A 23,929-nucleotide genomic window follows, 5' to 3' on the forward strand; every position below is an offset into this window, starting at 1 on the left:
GGTTCTGAGAACTGTCATCCTGGGCTTGAGTGAGGGGAAGCTGCTCCAGGGGACTTGAAAGATTACGGTAAATGGAGTTTGCGATCTAGACTGATCTACATTGGCCTCTGACAGTGATTGGTTATGTGGCTTCCGGCAAGTCATTCCCTTCCCTGAGCCTCAGTCTTCACATCCCTAAAATGGGTGCAAGACTTATTGCACAGAGTTACTGAGGGCATGAAATAGGTAATATATTGTTCAATGCCAAGGCCCAAAGAACACACTGTCTGAGTGTGACTCCTATCTGGCCTTGCCACCGGCTAGCAGTTTCTTTACCTTTAAAGAGTGGGTGATATTTGTACTTATCTCTTATAATTACTTTGCAGATGAAGATTAAGACCTGTAAGCTGTTAGGACACAGCCTGCCATGTATTAAACACTCAAATGTTATCTACTTTTGTCATTTGGAGAAAGCGTTTTGGAGGGTTTTGAGTCCCATACAGATTTTGAGGTGCCGTTTTTATTCTTGCTGTAGTATGAGGAGCATGGTTGTTGAACTCTGGGGTATCCTCAGAGCAATGGCACCAACAATGACATCAGTCCTATTTATGGAGGGTTTATCACGTGGCACATATTCTGCCCACACCAGCTCCCTGGTGGGGCCTCCTAGCCTTCCGAGGCTTGCTTCCCTGGGGTAAAATCAGACCCCATGCTGTCTTTTCTAATCCATGGTAGGGGGGTAATTTAGGTCCTGGAAACTACAAGGTTGGGGACTGGGATATGTCGTGGAAGGATCACGATCTTGAGTTTGCTGGGATCTTCCCATCAGCTCTTGTCGGTTTCAGAACAACTCCATTGCCGACGAGTATGCGGTAGACATCGTGGGGAAACTGCTCTGCCACTTGCCAGCTGCTGTCCTCCACCGTGGGGTCTCCGCCCGAGCCTGGGCCACAGCCCTGCATGCGCTCAGAGACTGCCCAGAGCTCAGCCCCGAGCAAAAGGCTGCAGTGAGGCTCAGGCTCCTGGAACAGTGCGGGTGAGGAGGGGCCGGAGCCCGGCCTCCAGGGGTTGGGGGGGCAGAGGGCTGGCCAAGGTGCGTTTAACCCTGCTGCTCCTGCCTTCCAAACAGAGCGAGTCTCTAGCTAAGGACAAGGTTAGCCGCTTACATTTATTCTAGAAATGTGACCTTTCTTTTTTGGGGCCTCAGATGAATAGCTTCTCTGCAGAACTCACATGGTTGTCACCGGTACATCTTGGTATATTTAAGGGCAGGAATTTTGAAAAAACGGCACTTTACAAATGCAAGGAGCTGGCATCCTTATTCTTGTGAAATAACAACAACAACAACAGTAATAATAATACAATAATCAAAGCACTGTCAGCTCTGGGTCCATGGGAGCTCTGGGCGATGTGTGGGGGGGTGGGGAATGAAGTGGGGAAGAGGACACAGAACTGTTCTTTCTCATGTAGAGTCTTTTGAAGTTGGGGCAGGTATTTGAGTGGGACCTAGCCATCAGTCAGTGGTTCAACAACAAAAGTTTCTGGAGTAATTACGTGTCCCAGGCACATAGGACGTGGACTTGGGAAGCCAACTCCTTGGGTTAAAATTTTGTGTGCATCCTCTATTGTCTCCGTGACCTGGGAAAGGCTCCTTAATCTTTTTGCACTTTAATTCCTACATCTGTCAAACGGGGACAATAATGGAAGAAGAAGGACAGGCTGTGATGTAAGTGACAGAAATTCAACAATTCAAGCTAAAAAAGAAGTGGGAATTTACTGAGATCAGAAACAGAATGTAATGGAAGACTCCAGGGTATACTTCAGGCCTAACCAGATCCCAAGGCTCAAGTGATGTTGTTGGGAGTATGTTTCCCCTCGCCCTCAGCTCTGTTCTCCTTGGTGTGGCCTCTGTTCTCTCCACGTGGTAATGGGAATGGCTTCCAATATTCCCTTTATTGCTAGAGACACCAGGAGAAAGAGGGCATCTCTGGTCGTTCCAACAAAATTCCCAAGGATGACTTGGCATCCTGCCTGTGCTAGCCTGGGTTTCCTGCCTGTTCTCTAGGTCGGGGAAGTGGGACTGGTCCAGGGATGAAATCAGTTTGTTCCTGCAAGAAAAGGATGCTGTGAGACAGGGACAAGAACACAGTGTTTCAGTTGACTACTTATCCTCTCCTCCTAGACTCCCCCAGAACTGGACGGCTGAGACAGCAAAGGACTTGGGACCCTTTCTAATGCTTTTTTCAGAAGACGAATTAAGCTCTGTTGCCACAAAGGTACCTCTGTGTTCCAACCTTGGAAGGCGGAAGGGATTTGAAGGGGCAGAGAAAGTGTGGTCAGTTGTATACCCCACTGGGTTTACTGCCTGTTTGCTTTCTGGAACCTTCCTCCCTGCCTCAGAGGGCTCAGGTGTTTCCAGCTCTGCTCCAGGATGCCCAGGGTTTGGAAAAAGGGAATGAGGCAGCAGCAAAACCAACTCTGTGCTTTTCACATGGCCTCCGGAGCAGCTGTGCCCAGACTAGATGCTGTACGTCAGCGACAACCCTGCTGTCCGCAAGCTTCCCACACGCAGGCCATGTTTGTGGGCTTACACACGTATGTCCAGCGTGTGCAATCACATTTCATCCAAGACCAAATCCTTATGGAGCATTGCCTTTGGGCACACACTTTGGAGCAATGCTCCAAAGGTTAGACAGCGTAGGCCAAGAGCTGTTTAAACAGGCACACGTTTGTCATCTGTTTGCTGTATAACGAAGCTGCGCAATCTCGTTGGCGTACAACAATAAGCATTAACGTCTTGCAGACTGGTCTGTGGGTCACAAGGACCCCTCGGCTTCCAGAGTGTGCTTCTGGGGCTCAGGCTTCCTGGAGCTTGTTCTTCTCACCATGAAGGTCTGAAACTCCAGAAGAGGGAGTCCAAAACTGCAGGTGCAACTTTCTGTAAGGCCTCCGCCAAGAGACGCCATACTATCATTTTCCATTGGCCAAAACAAGTCACATGACCAAGATCAGCCGGGGGGGGGGTGGTGGGTGGGGGCGGAAGTAGTCTCCTTCCTGCGGAAGTGGAGGTTGGGGAGGGTGTGTGTTTGCTGGATGAGACTCAGGTGGACCGCAAGGCGTATCCCCACACTCTCATCGCTGTATGTGGGTGTGCAAGCTGTACGTTCTCATATATGCTTAGCAGAACCAGAATACACCGCGTGTCACCCACGTTCACACCCGGCACGCATTCCAGCGTCCAGGCGTGACCAGATCGTCTTCTGGGGTGTCCAGACGTACAGTCATAAGCAGCAGATGCTTATATATTGTATACTTATCTAATCTTCTGAAGATCAATTTTTGCAATTGAAAAAGTTTAATCTCAGTACGGTTAAATCTCAGAAACACAGAAACACAGTGCAGGGTTAAAAAAGGTAAGTTCCAAAAGCCTACGTATGGTAGGATATGAAATAAATAAATCTTAGATTTTTTTTCACTATGAAAATGCTATATGGTAGTGGGGTTTTTTTTTTCCACCATGAAAATAGTCTTATTAATTTTAAGTACATGCAAAGACAGTTCTAGATGTAAGTCAGGTTTAGAAGTGCATGAGAGTGATTAATGTCAAATTCAGGGTGCTGGTTACTTCAGGGGAAGGAAGGAGACCAAAGAGGGAGGGAAGGACTTATCAATTATATTTGTTATTTTTATTTCTTAAGTTAGGTTGTGGGTACATGGGTGTTGTGTTGTATTAGTCTCTCTACTTTTTTTTTCAATGACTGACGTCTTTAATAAGTAATACGTGCTCCTAGTTAAGAAATTTCAACTATACCAGAAGTTATAGGATGACAGACTGTGCCCCTCTCTACCTCCCATTTCTAGGTCCCTAGCCTGTCTCCCCAGAGGTGATCGCTCTACCCAGATTCTGCTCCATCCTTTCAGAAAAATCCTCTTCCTGCTTATATATGTTCTTTCCTTAAAAAATACAGAATGGGAGGGGCGCCTGGGTGGCTCAGTGGATTAAGCCGCTGCCTTCTGCTCAGGTCATGATCTCAGGGTCCTGGGATCGAGCCCCGCATCGGGCTCTCTGCTCGGCAGGGAGCCTGCTTCCTCCTCTCTCTCTACCTGCCTCTCTGCCTACTTGTGATCTCTCTCTCTGTCAAATAAATAAATAAAATCTTAAAAAAAAATTAAAAAAAATACAGAATGGGGGGCGCCTGGGTGGCTCGGTGGGTTGAGCCTCTGCCTTCAGCTTGGGTCATGATCTCAGGGTCCTGGGATCGAGCCCTGCATCAGGCTCCCTGCTCAGTGGGGAGCCCGCTTCCCCCCCACACCCCCGCTAGCTTGCCTCTCTGCCTACTTGTGATCTCTGTCTGTCAAATAATAAATAAATAAAATATTTTAAAAAATACAGAAGAGAAAATACCATTCACACTGCTGTGCATTTTCCTTTTTTTTTTTTAAAAGATTTTATTTATTTATTTGACAGACAGAGATCACAAGTAGGCAGAGAGGCAGGCAGAGAGAGAGGAAGAAATAGGCTCCCTGCTAAGCAGAGAGCTCGATTCGGGGCTTGATCCCAGGACCCTTTAACCCACTGAGCCACCCAGGCCCCCTGCAGTTTGCTTTTTAAGAGTTAACAGTGTCTTCCTGTGAGTTGCTTGTGACCTTAGCTGCATGTGACAATCACTGGAGAGATTCTAAAAGGACACCGACATGGCCCCCAGCCCAGGCCAGTGGTCTTAGAATCTCCGGAGTGGGGCCTGTGTTTGAAGTTTTCCCAGGTGATTGTCACCTGCAGCCGGGTTGGGGAACTACTGGGATTTAGAGTGGGATGCTGATTCTGAAGGTTAGAATTGGAAAAGGAGCTAGTATAACCTGAGGGGCTTTCTCTTTGGACAGAGTGGGGCCCAGTGACCCATCCCTGTGTGAGAGAGTTTGGAAAATGCTCTGCACTCATGGTGGGTCTGCCAGTAATATCCTGGGTCTTGACACATCACACCGGTTCTAGATGGGAAATGGCACCTTCTCCAGGGCAACTGGAGGATCCCTCGTTTCTAGTCGCCACTTGGAATTAGAGATAATCCTCTCTTTCTCTTAAAAAAAAAAAAAGATTTATTTAATTATTTGAGAGAGAGAAAGAGAGCATGGGGGGGATGGGGCTGAAGGAGCGAGGGTGGGGGAGGAGAGAGAGAGAGAGAGAATCTCAAGCAGACTGTCCCCTGAGCATGGGGCCTGACTCCACAACCACAAGATCATGGCCTGAGCCAAAATCAAGAGTTGGACGGTCCGCCCACCAAGCCACCAGGGAACCCCCTCTCTTTCTCCTTTTTTATGATACATGTAAAGTTTAGTGAAAAAAAAATTTTTTTAAAGATTTTATTTATTTGTTTGACAGATAGAGATCACAAGGAGGCAGAGAGGCAGGCGGGGGGTGGGGGTGGGGAGCAGGCTTCCTGCTGAGCAGAGAGCCCAATGTGGGGCTTGATCCCAGGACCCTGAGATCATGACCTGAGCTGAAGGCAGAGGCTTGAACACGCTGAGCCACCCAAGGACCCCAAGTTTCGTGAAAATTTAAGAACAATGCCAGACCAAAACGGAGTAGGCTCCCCTGCATTTCTGATAGATCTTACCAGGTTGCTCTGGTAATTCTGCGCCATTTAACAGTCTCACAGAAGAGCAAGCGTGCTCATTTACTGCATGTTGCTCAGCATTAAACCTTATCGCTTCATCTTATGTTTAGGCGTTATCACTTTCTTTTATTTTTGGTAATCGGATGGGTGAAAAACAATAAGTACTTGAGCTATCGAACGTTTATTGGATTGCTAATGGGGTTAAGAATTATTTTGGTTGATTCTTTGTAGAGACCAAATTAGTTGCGCTTGGGGATAAATTGAAAGAAGAAGCTGCTATAGAAAAAACACAACCCCTAAGGGACTAAGTAGTATCACAGTGTAAATCTGTGTTTAATGTACTTTAATTATTATGTGTTCCTCCTCCTTCCTCTTCTTTCCTGCACACAGTTTCCTGATATCCTTCAGCAGACAGCGTCCAAGACAACCAGGACCTTGCCCCGACAAGGATTCCTCCGGGCTGTCTTTGAATCTGTCCGGAACAGCAGAGAGAAGAGCCCCAGCTCGGCCCCCAGCCCCGGTGAGTGTTTCCGGGGTGTCTCAGCGGTGAGTGTTTCCGGGGTGTCTCAGCCAGAGCCATGGCGGTGGTCTTTGGCTGAGTCCCTGACCTCCAGAGGTCTCCTTTGTCCAGGGGACTGGATGCAAAGTTGGCAGAGCAGCAGCATGGCAGAAAGCCACAGGCCAAAGAATGACCCCTGTAGTAAAGCAATTTGGAAACTGTCTTGGGTTCCTTACCCAGGCCAGTCAGTTAAATGGTGATCACGTGGCAACAAACATTTCAAAAGAATTGACTTAAAAGGTGTAGATGGCTAAGTGACAGTGTTTTGCAGGGCTGGGGCCAGGCTGTGAAGGCTGGATCTGTTGCTTACTGGCCGTGGGACTTTGGGTAAGCCCTTTAACCTCTCTGTGCCTCAGTGTTCATCCTCCCCGTAAGATGGGGAAAATGAGAGTCCTTCCCTCCTTAGGTTGTCATGGGGGTTAGTGGACTGGAACCTGTCAGGCTGTTCACAACAGTGCCCGGGCAATGTAGGAAATGCTCCAGAGGTGTTCGCTGTTTTTATGACTTTCATGCACCCACTGAGCACAGACCTGTGCCAAGCAGGCAGGGACGAGGTTAATCAGACCCAGTAATAATTATAAGACTAATAGCTGGCAGTCAGTGCTTGCTTTCTGTCCTGCCAAAATAATTATTGAGTACTGAGTGTGTGGACAAAACAAAAATCCCTGTACTCGCAGAGGACAAGGGGCTGGGATGTGGGGGCGGGCACCCAGCAGTAAATCACACACACAGTAAAAGATGTAGTTTTTTGGTGGGATAATAAGTGCCAAGAAGGAAAATAAAGCCAGACAAGGAGAGGGGGTCAGTGAGTGGGGATGGGGGTGGGGAATTATAATTTGCAAAGAGAACTGCAGAGGTGGGTTTCACTGAGAAGGGGACATTTCAGGAAAGCCCCAGGGAGCGTGGGGGTGGACTGTGTGGACATGAGGCATTGGAGTCTTCCAGGCAAATGGAAGTGTAACAGGAACAGAAAGGAATAGAATGTGAGAGACCAGTGTGGCTGGACTGCACGAGAGACAAGGCCATGGAGGGCCTTATAAAGGAAGCCTGAAGGACTTTCTTTGTCTTTGTCTTTCGGTTGGGGTTTCACAGAGGCACCAAGAAGTGTCACAGTGTCTGATTCATGTTGATCTTGGGTGGTCCTCTCTCCGTGTGCCTCTGTCCTGGGCTTGCTCCCATTTTCTTGGCAAGGGAAACTGAGGTTTAGAGAGAGATGAAGAGTCTTGGCCATGGAGTGAGCAATGCAGCTCTGGGATTGGTACCCAGAGCTGGCGATGATAGCCACTAGCTCCTCCTGCCCACAGGCCAGCAGTGCACTCGTCACATGGCAGGCGTCCTGCTCTGTGCGTGTGGGTGTGCAGAAGGGAGACCCGCCACACTCTGGAGAGGACACTCTGCCACGACTGCATGGCCGGAGTTTTCTTTTGTGGTTCTGGGTACTCATTACTGCTGTGCTTGTAGTAATTAATGGCATAGCAGAATTACTGGTTGGTTTCATTTTAGTTAATTTGTGTGTGTGTGTGTTGATTCATTCAACAAATACTTGCTAAACACCTACTATGTGCCAGGCAGGGACCACAGCAGGAAAAGGCGAAGTTCCTGCCGCATGGTATAACCATTTGGTTCCTCTCTAATTCTCTACTATCACTGGATCCTGTTTTCATTGCAAAGTCGGGGTGGAGTAGGGGAATCTAGGACGGTTGTGTCTTTTGTTGGTAAAAATGCTTGAGGACGGCACGTGGTAACCTCGGTCTGCTCTGCTTTCACCTCCTGGAGTCCAGTGAGTTGCGGCTGAGAGGCAGTGAGGAGGGAGTGGCCACAGGGCTTGAGCGTGGTCTGGCTGGGGGGTGCTGGTCATTCTGTGCACTTCAGGGGTGGACCGCTGCTAAGACAGGAGAGCCAGGATTGCTCTTTGGACGAGGAGCTTTGGGTTTTCTCCCAGTGGAGCAACAGGGGAGAAATATCTCATTCGTGTGTTGATAATGTTAACTAGTTTAACCACGTTGAGATTCAACTCAGTCAAAGACTGAAATGGATGGGTTTCTCCTGTTGCCGAGGAAAATGCAGCAGGCCCATTTCTCCTCTTTCCCAGAAAGTGGGAAGGCCATAGCCCCACGATGCCAAATCGTTCTTCCTTCCCTCACTTGAAGATTTTATTTATTTACTTGAGAGAGAGCACGCCCAAGCATGCGCGCGCGCGCGCGCACACACACACACACAAGTGGGGTAGAGAAACAGAGGGAGAGGGAGAAGCAGACTCCCTGCTGAGCAGGGAGCCTGATGGATATGGGACTCCAACCCAGGATCCCGGGATCATGACTCGAGCCAAAGGCAGACGCTTAACAGACTGACCCACTCAGGCATCCCACCCTTACCATACTCTTTTTTCCTTGTAATTCTGGAAGCCTTAACTTTGGGTTGCAAATAAATGTCTGGGGTGGCAGCTGCTGCTAACATAACTAATGAAGATAGCTAACAAGTATTGAGCGCTTACTATATACCTGGCATTATTCTAAGTGCTTCATATATAATAATACATTTAATCCTTCCAAAAATTTGATGAGATAATTTTATCCTCATTTTATTGACGAGGGAACTGAGGCAGAGAAGGGTTAAAGAGCTTTGGATTTGAATCTAAAACCAGAACTGTTCACCGCCAGCTCCCACTGTTCTCCAGGCAATTTGGAGCCCCACTGTAGTGCTGCAGAGCTCCTACTATGTGCATGTGGCCGTGCAAAAGGTTGGCATTTCTGTGATTTTGTTACCAGGTAATTAGCAAGAAGTGCCGGAAGTGGGATTCAAGTTGTCCCCCGCGTCCCTGCTTTCAGTGTCTGTGCTCTGCTGCCTCTCATGAGTAAATCCACCCGGACAAGGAGATTACTCATTTCAATAAAGACTAACATTCCCTGAAACTCTCTTCCTTCTGTTCCTCCCCATTCTTGAGGTTGCCGTGGAGTCATGGCTCCTTCTTCTGGTGACATCTTAAAGTTGGCGGAAGCCAATGCCTGCTGGGCTCCCACCGACCTGCTCTGCATGGAGGAATCCACGTTCATCCGGAACGTGGAGCTTCTGGGGGCCGTCAGGGGTTTCAGCCTGCCTCAGCTGATGACCCTGAAGGAGAAGGCTGTACAGGTAAAGCCCACCCCAGGGAGGGAGCATTCAAGAGAAGGAAAACCCCAGCACAACGGTCCCAGCACTTCTGTGCGCAGAGCCCACCCCAGGGACTTTTCACGGGCGCTGCTGTCCCGTCGCAGTTTCTCTCCATCAACTGGGTGTCATAGGTGTGTGCTCCATATCTGAGAAATTTCTAGTTCCTCCCTCTCGGGCTGTGGTAGAGAACAGAGATGTGTCTTGGCATCTCATGGACACTCAGTAGAAGTTCTGTGGATGTTCTGGTGCCTCTGACTGAGACTGTTTCCAGGAATGGTGCCTTTTCTTTCTCCACTTGGAGAACCTCAATTGCTGCTTATATAGCAGGTTTTTTCAGAATCCTTTGGAAACGTGTGGAAAAGAGCAGAAAGGAGTAAAAAAGGGACTACAAGTCTTTTTTCCATCTTTATAAAGTTCCCTTTGAGTGGCTTGTTTCAGCCATTTGAATAGTTGTAGAGTATCTGGATATCCTTGTGGGGTTAAGACAGTAAGTTCCTTAAAATTATACTTTATAACTCACTTTTATATAAAGGACCCAAGTTTATTGTAGAAAAGTTGGAAAACAATAACGAAAATCTGTCATAATCTTCTACCCAGAAATAAGCACTGTTAAGATTTTGGTATATTCACCTGAATTTCCCCAGACTTCTGTGTATATGTATCAGATGTATTTATGTATTTCATGTATACTCACACATATATGTTAGAAAAAAATTGTGTCATGCCCATCCCTATTTGGTAACTTGCTCTGTACACCCAACAGTATAAACGCATATTTTTCCATATCAGAAATATAAATTTATATCAGCATTTTAAACAGTTGTTTAAATATTTCATTTTATGACTGGTACTTTTTTTCTGGTCCTTGTTTATTGAGAAATTATTATTGAGCAAATTGGTAGACTTTTAGGTTGCTTATATATTTTTAATGCCTCAGGGTACCTATTTGTACATATTTTGGGGGACATTTATCTCATTATTTACTTAGGCTAAATTCCCTGAGGTGGAATTCTGGGGTCAAGGCATACAAATATCTTAAAAACTATTGATACACATAACCAAATTCCCCTCCAAAAAGTATGTACCAATCTATATTCTCAACATCAGTAAATGAGGATATCCTTTACCCCATATCTTTTCAACACCATAAATGATCGTTCTTTTTATTCCTTGTCAATATGATCAGCTCACACTGTATTCTTTGATTGTTGATATTATACAATTTTTTAAAAAATTGACCAGGACTGAGCTTTTTTCCATGTCTGTTTCTTCCTTTGTGAATTTCTTGTTCATATCTTTTTTTTCAAAAACCAGTAAAACTTTGTTTCTGTTCTTTAACCATGAACAGAAAACTAGAGAAAGCAAAAATATTTTGCATTTACAAAGATAAATGGTCTCTTTAGCCAGAAAAAATCAAAACCTCAAACTACAGGGGCACCTGGGTGGCTCAGTGGGTTAAAGCCTCTGCCTTTGGCTCAGGTCATGATCCCAGAGTCCTGGGATCGAGCCCCATGTCGGGCTCTCTGCTCAGCAGGAGGCCTGCTTCCTCCTCTCTCTCTGCCTGCCTCTCTGCCTGCTTGTGTTCTCTCTCTGTCAAATAAATAAATAAATCTTTAAAAAAAATAAAAAAAACAAAACAAAACCTCAAACTACAATAAGGAGGATAAAAACATCTTCCCCCACAACCCCTGATGTCATTGTCCTTGTCATCTTAGGTGAAACCTTAGTCCACTGGCCAGGGATCCTTTATGGGGCCAAATCAAGATGAGGGCCAAGAAATCAGACCAATAAAGTCCCATGATATAAAGTTCTGTTTGTGTGTTTTGTATGTACGTATATATATGTATATGTATGTGTATGTATATGTATGTATATACATATATGTATGTATATATTAAAGCTAATGCAGTTGTCTTTTTCTTATTGATTTATAAGAGAACTTTATATATTAAAGAGCTTTACCTTATGTCTGTTTAAAATACTATTAGTAATGGTCAGTCTAATCTGGATTTTTTTTTCACTTGAAGGTTTGGGACATGCCTTCTTACTGGAAAGAATACCATATTGCCTCACTGGGGCGCATTGCTCTGGCTCTTAATGAGAGTGAGCTGGAGCAGCTGGATCTCAGCTCCATAGACACTGTGGCTTCCCTAAGCTGGCAGACAGAATGGACGCCAGGACAGGTGGGTAGATGCTGGTTGATCTTTTAAATATTCCATTTCTGTCTTAATTTTGCATGTGTTTTCCTTTATGTCCTTGAACATACAGTATTTATAATAGCTGCGTTAAAATCTTTGCTGCTAATTCTGTCATCAGTTATTTCTGAGTCTGTTTCTGTGGACTAAGTTTTATCTTAGTTACGGGTTATGTATTTTTATTTTATATGCAAGGCTGGTAATTTTGACTGGTTAATGGACATTGCAAATTTTACATTTTTAAAAGTTTGATTTAGTTGTACTCCTTTGATGGATATTGGGTTTTGTTCTGGCGCTCATTCATTCATTCATTTATATGTTTTTAAACATTTTTAAAATTTAAATTCAATTAATTAGGGATGCCTGGGTGGCTCAGTTGGTTAAATGTCTGCCTTCAGCTCAGGTCATGATCCCAGGGTCCTGGGATCCAGTCCCACATTGGTCTCCATGCTCCGTGGGGAACTTGCTTCTCCCTTTGCCTCTGCTCTCCCCCACCCTCTCTCTCTCTCTCCAACAAACAAATAAATCTTTAAAAATAAATAAATTCAATTAATTAACATATAACGTATTACTGGTTTCAGAGGTAGAGGTCAGTGATTCATCCGTCTTAATTTTTTTAAAGAAGATTTTATTTATTAATTTGACAGAGAGACAGAGAGCACAAGTAGGCAGAGCAGCAGGCAGAGAGAGAAGAAGAAGCAGGCTCTCTGCCAAGCAGGGAGCCTGATGCAGGGCTCGATCCCAGGACACTGGGATCATGACCTGAGCTAACTGACTGAGCCACCCAGGCACCACAGTGATTCATCAGTCTTATACAATAACCAGAGCGTATTACATCGCATCCCTCCTTGGTCCATTACCCAATTACCCCAACCCTCCACCCCTTACCTCTAGTAACCCTGAGTGTGTTCCCTGTGATTAAGAATCTCTTGTGGTTTGTCTGATTTCATCTTGTTTTATTATTTCCTCCCTTCTGCTATGATCCTCTGTTTTGTTTTTTAGATTCCACAAATCGGTGGATTATATGATTATATGATAATTGTCTTTCTCTGGTAGACTTACTTTGCTTAACATAATACCCTCTAGTTCTATCCACTTCATTGCGAATGGCAAGATTTCATTTTTTGATAGCTGTGTAATATCCCATTGTATATGTACCACATCTTCTTTATCCGTTCATCTGTTGATGAACACCTGGGCTCTTTCCACAGTTTGGCTAATGGTAGACATTGTTACTGTAAACATTCGGGGACACGTGTCCCTTCGGCTCATGACTGGCATACATTTAAATTACTTTCAAATTATTTTGATCCTTTTAAAGCTTCCTTTTTAAAAAAATTATTTATTTATTAACATTTAAAAGTATTTATTTGAGAGCAAGAGAGCAGAGTGCGCGCGCGCGAGAGAGAGAGAGAGAGAGAATGAGCAGGGGTGGAGGGGCAGTAGGAGGAGAAGCAGTTTCCCGCTGAGCAGGGAGCCGGACATGGGGCTCGATCCCAGGAGCTTGGGATCATGACCTGAGCCAAAGGCACATGCTTCACTGACTGAGCCACCCAGGTGGCCCAAGGCTTCCCTTTGAGCATTACTAGGGTGAGTCCAGAGTGACCCTTATTCTGTAGTTAACTTATCTCCATTATTTAGGCATGATCCTTCTAGATGCTCTGCCTAACGCTCTGTGTACTTCAGGACCCTTCTGTTCTGGCTCGTGGGCATACGATCTCTCTCCAGCTCCATATGGGCTCTGAGAATTGTTCAACCTATTGCTTTCTGATACGCCTTCCTGATACTTAATGTGGATTTCACTCTTGGTCTGTGTAGAGAGGTCAGCGCTCAGCCAGAGGGGGAAAGACCTCTCTCTCTCTTCTGCCAAGTTTCCTTTCTGGTGTTCTCTCTCTCTGAAGTTTCTTACTCTCCAGTACTTTCCCCCACAGATTACAGGTGCCCTGGCCTCTCTGACCTTGGGTCTCTATGTTCTCAGTTCAGCTGGACCCTGGGTTTGTTTGGGTTCCCTTTCCTGCTCCCTGGCCTGGAAAGTGCTTCTGGGCAGGAAGCAAGGGCAATTTTCAGGCACTCCCTATTTATGTTCCCACTTTCAGGATCATAGTCCTGTGTTCTCCATTGTCCAGTGTCTGAATATCGTTGTTTCATAGATCTCGTTCCGTGTTCTCATTGCTTAGGAGGTTGGTTTCTGTGTCGGTTAATCCCTCCTGCGTTAAAGAATTTCTCTCCAGAATTTAATTGTTTCAACTGGGAGGGACGTTAACCCACTGTATTGCTAGAAAGGGAGTCTTGGCTGCTCCATGGTGTCTTCCTGGTCAGGCAGCCCTCCCTCGGTGGTCATTTTCAACACTGGCTTTACATGTTATCTCATTAGCATCCTCATAAAAAAAAAAAAGTGCCCCTCTTGCATGCATTTTTGAAAAAGTCCCAGCATTGACTCCATCCATGCCATTACCCACCCCAAGCAGTCACTGTGGTCAGGAGTAGAATATGTTGGCTGGCCAGGTGTGCATGAGGGAGTGGGGTCCATCTCAGCATGACCTATGAACTGACAGTGGGGAATTGGGAGGTTGGGAGGCTGCTTAAGGCCTCCAAAGACATCCGTGCCCCAATCCCTGTGAGCTTTGAAGATGTTCCCTTATGTGGCAAAGGGATTTTACAGATCTGATTAATGTAAGCCTCTTGAGATGGGACGGTTCTCTTGATGAGTCCAGTGTAATCACAGGGGTCCTCAGGAGAAGGAGACTGGTGGCCATGTGACAAGAGAAGCAGAAGGACACTGAGAAAGATTTGAAGGCACTAGGCTGCTGATTCTGAAGATGGAAGATGTGTCTACAGGCAGCCTCTGGAAGCTAGAGAAAGTGAGGAAATAAATTCTCTCTAGAGCCTCCAGAAGGAGTGCACCCTGCCGATCCATTTCAGGACTGAGGACCTTCCAAAACTGTCAGGGAATAAATCTGTGTTGTGTTAAGCCACCGAATTTATAGTGGTTTCATTTGTCACAGCAGCAAGGGGAAAAAAATACAGGGTATTTCACCCGAGGAAAAGCATGGTGTTCTCAAACAACGGCAGGACGGGTGCTGGGCAGGCAAAACCAATCCATGTCCCCTGGTCACATGAGATTTTCAGAGTCGGGATTGCCATGTCCCATAACTCTGAGTGGCACCATTCAAACACAGCACGATGTGAATTGTACCCACCACCTGGACAGCATGGAGACCCTGGCCATGAGGATTGCCAGAGACAATACATGTGAAACATTTTGAACAATGCCTGGCACATAAGTATTCAGTGAAAAGTAAGTGTTTTCATTGTTGTGGTTGCTGATGCCATCCTCATCGTCACAGTCACCACCACACTTCCCCTCTCTGGCATCTTGCCTCGTTTGCAAGATGGTCTAAACCCAGCAATCTGAGGTTCGTTCCCTCCTGACATTCGATAATGACTGATCTTGACTGTTTGAGAAGTGCCCTGTCACCCTTCGGATATTAAAATCCTTCTAGTCACAGTCTGGGAGAAAACGGAAAAAATATATCCAGCATAGAAACCAGAGCCATATCTTTCCCTTTGCACCGATTTTAATTCCCATGGATGCCAGTGAGATTTATCAATATGTTTGAAGAGGATATGAAAACCTAACATTTGCATATATCATTTGCAGTCACTTCCTCAACTTTCACTCCCAATCAAACCCTTAAATGCATGTTTCTAGATTAATAGTCAGACCTGGTGGAACTACATTAACAGAGTTCAGTTTAAAAACCAATATAAGGGGAGAAAAAACCATTAGAGAAGCCAGAGGGATGAACAGAGAAATTGAAATCTTACAGCTATTCATTTTCCAGAGGGTTAATATTGCCTAAAAGTGTTAGTATTAATTGTCTCGGAATCATTACAGATACACTGGTCCAGTCATTCGAGTAAATATATTTTGGTTTATCACCTTGCAGGCTGAGCTTGCATTTTGCAGGTTCCAGTGGCAAGGACAATTTAATACCACATCTTCAAAGTAATTTTATTTGAATTGTATTTTCGCACTTTCATTTTAAAATGGGCATGCCTGATGGTTGGGGAGCACGGATTGTTATGAACCAACTAGTGAAACCTGATTGTGAAGCCTTGATAGGAAAAGTTCAAAAGCAACCTCCAATCTCTCTCTTTCTTCTCTTCATACCCAAACGTCTTCACTGTCTAAGAGCACAGGCTCTGGTGTTGGGATGCCCGGGTTTTCATCCTAGCACTGTCGTTTGCCGGCTGTGTAGCGGTGGCTTATTTTACCTCTCTGGGCCTCAGCTTCCTCATCCGTGAGAATGAGAATAATATAATACTTCAGAGGGTTGGGACGCCCGGGTGGCTCAGTCGGGTAAGCATTTGTGTTTGGCTCAGGTCCTGGGATGGAGCCCCACATTGCATCACTGGGCTCCTTCCTCAGCGGGGAGCCTGCTGCTCCCCGTCCTTGTGCTCCGTCTCTCTTTCTCTCTGACAATAAAATAAAATAAAATGTTAAAAAAATATTTCACAGGGTAGTTGTGAGGGCTAGGGGAGTGCTGGTCCGTGCAAAAAGTCAGTAAATATCAGGTATTATTATTTTGGATGTGCACTCCCATTCAGACACATTTAACTCTGAGTGTGGTATTACTGAAACTCTCCTGTGGAGCCTGCGAATTTTGTAATCACTGAGGGCAATTTGGTGAAGACACTGATCAGTCTGATTTGCAGAAACAGGAAATCTCCCTGAAGAAAATCCATCCTGGGAAAGCAGCAATCTGATGTTCTTTCTTTCTTTTTTTTTTTTTTTTTAAGATTTTATTTATTTATTTGACAGACAGAGATCACAAGTAGGCAGAGAGGCAGGCAGAGAGAGAGGGGGAAGGCAGGCTCCCTCCTGAGCAGAGAGCTCGAGGCGGGGCTTGATCCCAGGACCCTGGGATCATGACCTGAGTTGAAGGCAGAGGCTTTAACCCACTAATCCACCCAGGTGCCCCAATCTGATGCTATTTCAAAAGAGTATATATATTGCCTACAACTTCTTCAGATCACTCACTCAGATTCATTCATTCATTTAAAAAGTCCTTATCTGGGGGCGCCTGGGTGGCTCAGTGGGTTAAAGCCTCTGCCTTCAGCTCGGGTCATGATCCCAGAGTCCTGGGATCGAGCCCCACATCGGGCTCCATGCTCGGCAGGGAGCCTGCTTCCCCCTCTCTCTCTGCCTGCCTCTCTGCCTACTCGTCATCTCTGTCTGTCAAATAAATAAATTTTTTTAAAAAAGTCCTTATTGGGGGCACCTGGGTGGCTCAGTGGGTTAAGCCTCTGCCTTCGGCTCAGGTCATGATCTCAGGGTCCTGGGATCGAGCCCTGCATCAGGCTCTCTGCTCAGCAGGGAGCCTGCTTCCCTCTATCTCTGCCTGCCTCTCTGCCTACTTGTGATATCTCTCTCTCTCTGTCATATATATATATATATATATATATATATATACACACACACACATATATATTTTTTAAAAAGTCCTAATCAGACTGAATTGTGCACCAGGCATCATGCCAATGCCAAGTGGTAGGGATAGGTTGGCGAACTAGCTGGGTATGTTGTGGGTCTCTGGGGATTCTACTTGGTGACACAAGACCAAAAAAGGGAGAACAGTGAAAAATGTTTTAAAACTGTGATAATCGGTAACAGAAAATGTGCCAAGTGTTCATAGAACTAAGGAGGGAGGCGGTTTGAGGTCCAGGAATCAGGCAGTCTTCTCTGGAGGGAGAGCATTTCGACAGACCTGGGGGATGGGAAGGCAACAGAGAGGAACAGTGGAAACTCAGTGCAACATTTCACAATCTTTGCCAACACTTTCTCGACACTGTAATGGTTCTAACTGTGTAATGGGATGAACTGACGGTAAGAGGAGATGGGAAGGGGGCGCCTGGGTGGCTCAGTGGGTTAAGCCTCTGCCTTCGGCTCGGGTCGTGATCTCGGGGTCCTGGGATCGAGCCCCATATCGGGCTCTCTGCTTGGCGGGGAGCCTGCTTCCTCCTCTCTCTGGCTGCTGCTCTGCCTACTTGTAATCTCTCTCTCTCTCTCTCTCTCTGTAAAAAAAAAAGAAAAAAAAAAGAGGAGATGGGAAGGCTCACTGTATCCTTGTAACCCTCCTTCCAATTCAGATGTTTGTCCTTGGATGACTCCTCCCCATCATTGCGTTGTGACCTCTTGTTTTTGTCATCTGTTGCACCTGCCCCTATGAGCACTGAGGGATCCAGACTATTACACAGCTCATCTCTGAAGGATTGACTTGAATCCTTCCTCAGGTCCAACATAGGTAGGTCAAATGAATCAGGGTTCATTTCATTCCAAGTGGCAGAAAAACCAACTCAAAGTGGCTGGACCAGGCAAAGAAATTTATTGGCTCCTGTAATTGCAAAGTTCACGGGTAGAGTTCTGGTGTGGCTGGATCCAGAGTCTTCATCACTGTGGGCAGGGATCTGTCTCTCACCATTTTTTTTGATCCTGCTTTCTTTTGTGTTGGCTTCAGTCAGAGGCAGGCTCTTTCCATATGGTGAATTCTAGCAGATCTAGGTGTTTATCCTTCCAAGGTCCAGTCCACAGTAAAGAATGTTCTCCTTCCAGAGAAGGAAGACTGTCTTATTCCCCAACCAATGAGGACATCCCTAATTATTCCATCCAAAGTCCTGGTTGGTTTGGACTGGATCCCAGGCCCAATCTAGAGCAAATCCTGGCAGCCAGGCCAAGAGATGATTTCAGACTAGTCAGGACTAGGCCATACATAGCATCACCCCTGGAACACAGAAGGCAGTTATCTCCACCTGAACCACATGAAGTAAGAGTGTGGGAAGGGAAGCTGTCCAGGGAAAGTCATGAACAATGAATGGCTACTGTGCAAGACTTTCAGGGACCCTGCACAACAACCCCCTTAAATTAAAGCTCACTGATGAAATCCCTCGGTGGTTTTCAGTACCAAAGGATTTGTGATACTATTCTCTGAAATTGAAGAGAGAAGGATAAATCTATCGATGTAGGACTTTACAGAAAGGAAAATTCACTGGGGCTGAGCTCATCAGGGAAGACCAGGAAGAAGGTGACATTTGACTTGAACCCCCCAAATAAAAAGAGGGTTGGATTTTAACAGTCGGGAAGGCAGGAAGCACATTTTAGATGGAGGGATTGATTTGAGCAAAGGCAAAAAAGAAGACTATTAAAAGGTTTTGTCAGAAAGTTCTGGAAATTCATGGTGCCTGGGTGGCTCAGTCAGTTAAGCATCTTACTTCGGCTCAGGTCATGATCCTAGGGTCCTGGGATCAAGTCCTGCATTGGGCTCCCTACTCAGAGGGAGAGACTACTTCTCCTCCTCCCTCTGCTGTCTCCCTCTGTCCTCCTTGTGCTCTGTGGCTCTCTCTCTCTCTCTCTGTCAAATAAATAAAATCTAAAAAAAAAGTTCTGAAAACATGCTGGAACAATTTGGATTTTGATGCAGGAGAACTTAAATGAGCAAACTATCTGAAGGTCATGAGTGACTGAAGAAAATAAGCTAGCAGACATAGACATGGGATACGGTTCCTTTAGTGCTGGTGGAAGATATGAGAGTTTCGCTGCCGAAACACTCATACATATGAGACATACGAGAAGCAGCACCTTAGGGACATGAACCCGGAGGCAGGGGCTAGACTGGTTTGGAATGGGGGGGTGCGTCCAGAGGAGTAAATGGGGGATTGGTTGTTAGACTCTGACTATAGCTCAATTATCCCCTCAGGCCTTAGGGTTTTCATCATCCCTGGATAGTTCCTCTGTTACTCTTCCTTACTTTTCTAGGCTAAATCCATCCTGCAAGGATTCCTGGAGGATTCAGGCTACAGTATCCAGGATCTGAAGAGCTTCCATCTACTAGGACTTGGTACAACCCTGTGTGCTATGAATGCCACCGAAATCTCACTCATAAAGATCTCAGAATTCAGGTAACCAACTCAATAGTGTTCAAAATGGCAAATGGTTGATTGGCCAGTCCATTCATATAGCAAGATGTTTTTTCCTTCCTGATGTTTTGCCACCTTTCTGGGTTAAAATAAAGAGTGGAATCAGCTGGATCCATTCTGGGTGCTGAGCCGACCTACCTTCTGCACAACCTGTCGTGTCTGGAGAGCCTCCCAGGCTCACGCTGTATCCTTCCCTCTTCACCAGGGTGGTGGTGGCCAGAATCGGGACCCTGCTGTGCAGTACCCATGTCTTGACTGAGTTTAAGAGGAAGGCAGAAGCTGTATTTGGGGATCCCACTGAGTGGTCCAGCTCTGTCCTGCAGGAGCTTGGGACTATGGCAGGTGAGAGGCACCTTGAGCATACCTCCTCTCCCTTTCAAACCTGAAATCTGGGGACAAAAGCAAAAAAACAAAACAAAACAAAAAATAATAATAACAATAAAAGAATCCTTGACTGTATGTAGTGAACATCTCTAAAGTTATAGTAGAACCTAGAGTCGTGACTTGAGGTTGCAGATGGGAGGTCTACAAATCTCTTTAAACAAGCTCCCTTGGTGGTTCTTGGGCACACTCAAGTGGTTTAGGATGTGATTTAATTGACTTCTAAATAGTTTTGTACACAATCTGAAATTGCATAAAGTGAAGGTCCTTCTGGGCGTACTTTCAATGTAGGAGACCAATCAGGGCTAATGCGACCCACTTTTTTTTTTTCTTTAATCAGGAGTTGATTAAGGAAGTTGATTCTCCAGTGTGATTTTCAAGGCTTTTTGTAAGGAATAACGCTTGCCTAGAACACACAGATCTGTACATTATGCAGCACCATTAATAAAACAAGTGGAGTTCCGATGGCTTGCACTAAACCCTCGTGATTCCTTTTTCTCCCCAGCTGGATTAACTAAGGAAGAGCTCCAAATGCTGGACAAGGATTTGATGCCATATTTCCAGCCATCAGCAATCAGATGCCTTCCTGATGAGATATTCAAAGTAGGTACTTGGTTCTTCAAGGAGAATAGGAGCTTGACCCCATTTCGGATCACATCGGGGAACAGATGGCAGGCCTTGAATTCTAGGGGTTTGTAAACAGATTTCTGCTGATAGGGCCAGAAGAGAACTGTATGCCAACAATGAATGGGTCACAAGATAATTTTTGGTTTAAAAATGTTTTTTTCCTTAAAATTTTATGTTTTAATTTGTATTTATTTTTATGGTTGTCCTCTCTTCATAGCAAGGTATTGATTTTCTATTTATGATGGTATGACAGGCTCATATTTCTTTGTCTAAAACCCTTGGGGACAAATACATTTTGGAATTCAGAATTTTCCAGATTTTGAAAAGATCACTCTGTGAATCTCCTATATGTAATTTAACACCCCCAGCAGTGTCTGGGGAAGAACATTATACATTAATATTTCTATGAAGAAGTCATTGATGCCACACTAATTGAACTAAATAGAGACTACAAATGGCCTTATATCATTTCAAGGTTTTGCAGGCAAATAAGTTTGTCTTCAACTTTGGGAAAAACGTTCAATTTTGAGATTTTTTTTTGGGGGGGGGCTTCAGAATGGCCGATGAGGGGTTATGGACTGGTATGACATTTCCTTTTTAAATAAATTGAAGTAGGGGCACCTGGGTGGCTCAGTGGGTTGAAGCCTCTGCCTTTGGCTTGGGTCATGATCCCAGGGTCCTGGGATCGAGCCCTGCATCGGGCTCTCTGCTCGGCAGGGAGCCTGCTTCCTCCTCTCTCTCTGCCTGCCTCTCTGCCTACTTGTGATCTCTATCTGTCAAATAAATAAATAAAATCTTTTAAAAAATAAATTGAAGTAAAAATATTCTAGTTGATTTAAAGAAAAGCATTGAGAAAACCTCAACAGGACAGGTGAGAAACGGCTATGGAAGAAATTGCGGAGGAGGCATTAGATCAACTGAGGTTAGGGATGCAGGGTAGTCCGTGGGGCTTCCTGTGTCTGGGGCCCCATACAAGCTGCAGGGAGTGTTTGGTGGGGACGGTCTGCTCTGATGAGGAGTGGCCCTGGTGTTCTCGCTTGCTGGGCAACTTGGAAATAAATTCTATCCACCACAACTGTGGAAGACACACAAATGAGGTCGGACAGACTCCCGTGATGCCACATCCCTGGTTCATTTCCAGACCAATAGCCGACCTTGAACGACTTCACAACACAGGACAGTTTCCAGCACAGAGCAGGTGAAATAGCTGTTTTGGGGAGAAATAAACAGTAGTCCCGAAGGCTGCGGAGCCTCCCCTCTGGGGGTTTCTGCAAGGGCAGCGTCGGCTTGGTTCTGGATGCTGGCATGTTGCCGAGCACTTTCCCCCTGTCTTGTTTGGAGCACTCTGTGGTGGTTTCCTTGTTTGGGGATTTGTCTTTCTCAGAAACTCCTAGGTGCACCCTCGTGCCTTTAGTTGAGGAATAACATGAGACAGTAGAGCCTGAGGTGAATAGGCTGAGCCCTGTCTAAGTGGGGAAGCTATTTCTCATCTCCAGCACACCCAGGCAGGGTGGCAATGCGGGCCCAATATTGCTGGATCTTCTTTTATTTTTTTACTATTATTTTATGTAAGATTCCAGAGTTCTCCATTTTCCTATGAAACCTGCTGATAATTAAATATTGGTGACCACTTTGAATTTTTTTAAAATTTAATTTTATTTTTTTAAGATTTTTATTTATTTATTTTTTTGACAGACAGAGATCACAAGTAGGCAGAGAGGCAGGCAGAGGGAGAGAGAGAGGAGGAAGCAGGCTCTCCGTCAAGCAGAGAGCCCTATGTGGGGCTCAATCCCATGACCCCGAGATCTTGACCTGAGCCGAAGGCAGAGGCTTAACCCACTGAGCCGCCCAGGCACCCGTGAATTTATTTTTTTAAAGCACAGTCCAATAGGCTTAGAGGTTCTATCCAGTTGCAAGGCAGTTGCATTGGAAAAACAGGCAATTTGTAGAATACAGACTCTTATGTTAATGGAAGATGGGAGGTGTAAGCCAGAAGAGTACCTGTGTTGTGTGGGGGGTGGGGGGGAAGGGGGAAGTGATGCTGACCTTGCATGACAGGTTAGCTAGATCGGAGGGAGGAATAGTGTTCCAGGCAGGAGGAAGGGCACAGCACAGGTGCTGCCTCCTGGCGTCTATGAACATGGATGCTCATTCTCCTGCAGCGAAGAGTGTCAGGGGGAGGCAGCTGGACAGGTGGGCTTGGCCCATTGCCGTATTTAGGAGCTGGAACTGTGTCCTGGAAGTGGGGGGCAGGGAAGAGTTCTAGGCAGGGGAATGACACAGTTCCAGGGAGGCATCTCCATAGACAGGGAAGAAGAAGAGAGTAAAGGAGGAAAGAGGAGTGGATGAAGGGGCATAACCCGCTTCCCAGAACCTTGGGAGCCCTTAGAAAAGGAGCATGCCTTTCGATGCCTCTCTACCAATTCAGAATCCTGCCATCTCATCTGCATCCCATCTCATTCCAGACCCACTGGAACTAGCCACAAGTCCTCTGAGCTGGAAGCAGCTTCAGTAAATGTCTTGTTCAGGAGCCTCAAAGACGCAGTGAACTCTAACTCTACTTCTAGTGACCATGACAGATGCCACTAATAGATTATCACCTTTCCTGCACTGAGCCCTGGCAGGACTCACCCCCCTCCCTCTGCCCCAGGGTCTGCAGGGAGTCACACCAGAGAGAATCAGTATCCACACAGGAGAGGAATTTCTGTGCCATCCTGTGTCTAATCCAAAAGCCCAGAGAGGCTGTGAAATCTTCCTGAGGTCACACAGCTATTATATGGCAGAACTGGGACACAAATTTAAACCTTTGGCCTTTAGGCTTGTATTTTCTCCTCTATGTCAGTATTTCTCAGATGGGGACTTGAAGCATGGGGGAAGGACCTTGCACTGAATTAAACAACATTAAGTCACACAGTGAGAAAATCATGACTTTGTTTTCAACTCTCCTTTAACGCTGATTACTTCAAGGAGGAAGGTCTCAAGTTGGAGCTAAAATGTCTTTAACCCTCATAACACTTCAAGTCTCCTTCTCTTCTTGATTATTTTTTAAGAGACCTTGGGCTCATAGGGCACCTGGGTGGCTCAGTTGGTTAAGCGACTGCCTTCAGCTCAGGTCATGATCCCGGAGTCCTGGGATCGAGTCCTGCATCCGGCTCCCAGCTCCATGGGGAGTCTGCTTCTCCCTCTGACCTCCTCTCTCATGCTCTCGCACTCTGTCTCTCTCTCTCTCAAATAAATAAATAAAATCTTAAAAATATAAAAGAGACCTTGGGCTCAGACATCATTGACCAACACAGCTAGCTCGAATTCAATAATGTTCATTTCTTTTGGCTTATTGTTAATGGTTACTGATGGCAAGTCACTCCAGTCTTCCATTTTGGGAAATTTCCACCTAAAATTTTCCTTTTAAGAAAGAAATGTGTTCTAGTAGTGAAAAGAACCATGGGATT

General features: G+C 45.7%; 1 protein-coding gene across 1 annotated transcript in view; it reads left to right on the forward strand.

The window, feature by feature from the left end:
- OTOA (otoancorin) overlaps positions 1–23,929 on the forward strand; it is a 70,769-nt gene that overhangs the window by 43,310 nt on the left and 3,530 nt on the right. The window contains exons 20-27 of the mRNA XM_045993896.1: positions 825–1,015; positions 2,162–2,255; positions 5,982–6,111; positions 9,095–9,282; positions 11,328–11,483; positions 19,312–19,454; positions 19,678–19,814; positions 20,359–20,456. Coding sequence (XP_045849852.1) covers positions 825–1,015; positions 2,162–2,255; positions 5,982–6,111; positions 9,095–9,282; positions 11,328–11,483; positions 19,312–19,454; positions 19,678–19,814; positions 20,359–20,456 — 1,137 coding nt within the window. The remainder of the gene's footprint in view (positions 1–824; positions 1,016–2,161; positions 2,256–5,981; positions 6,112–9,094; positions 9,283–11,327; positions 11,484–19,311; positions 19,455–19,677; positions 19,815–20,358; positions 20,457–23,929) is intronic.

This window comes from Meles meles, chromosome 21 (genome assembly GCF_922984935.1).
Source record: "Meles meles chromosome 21, mMelMel3.1 paternal haplotype, whole genome shotgun sequence".
Taxonomy (NCBI): Eukaryota; Metazoa; Chordata; class Mammalia; order Carnivora; family Mustelidae; genus Meles; species Meles meles.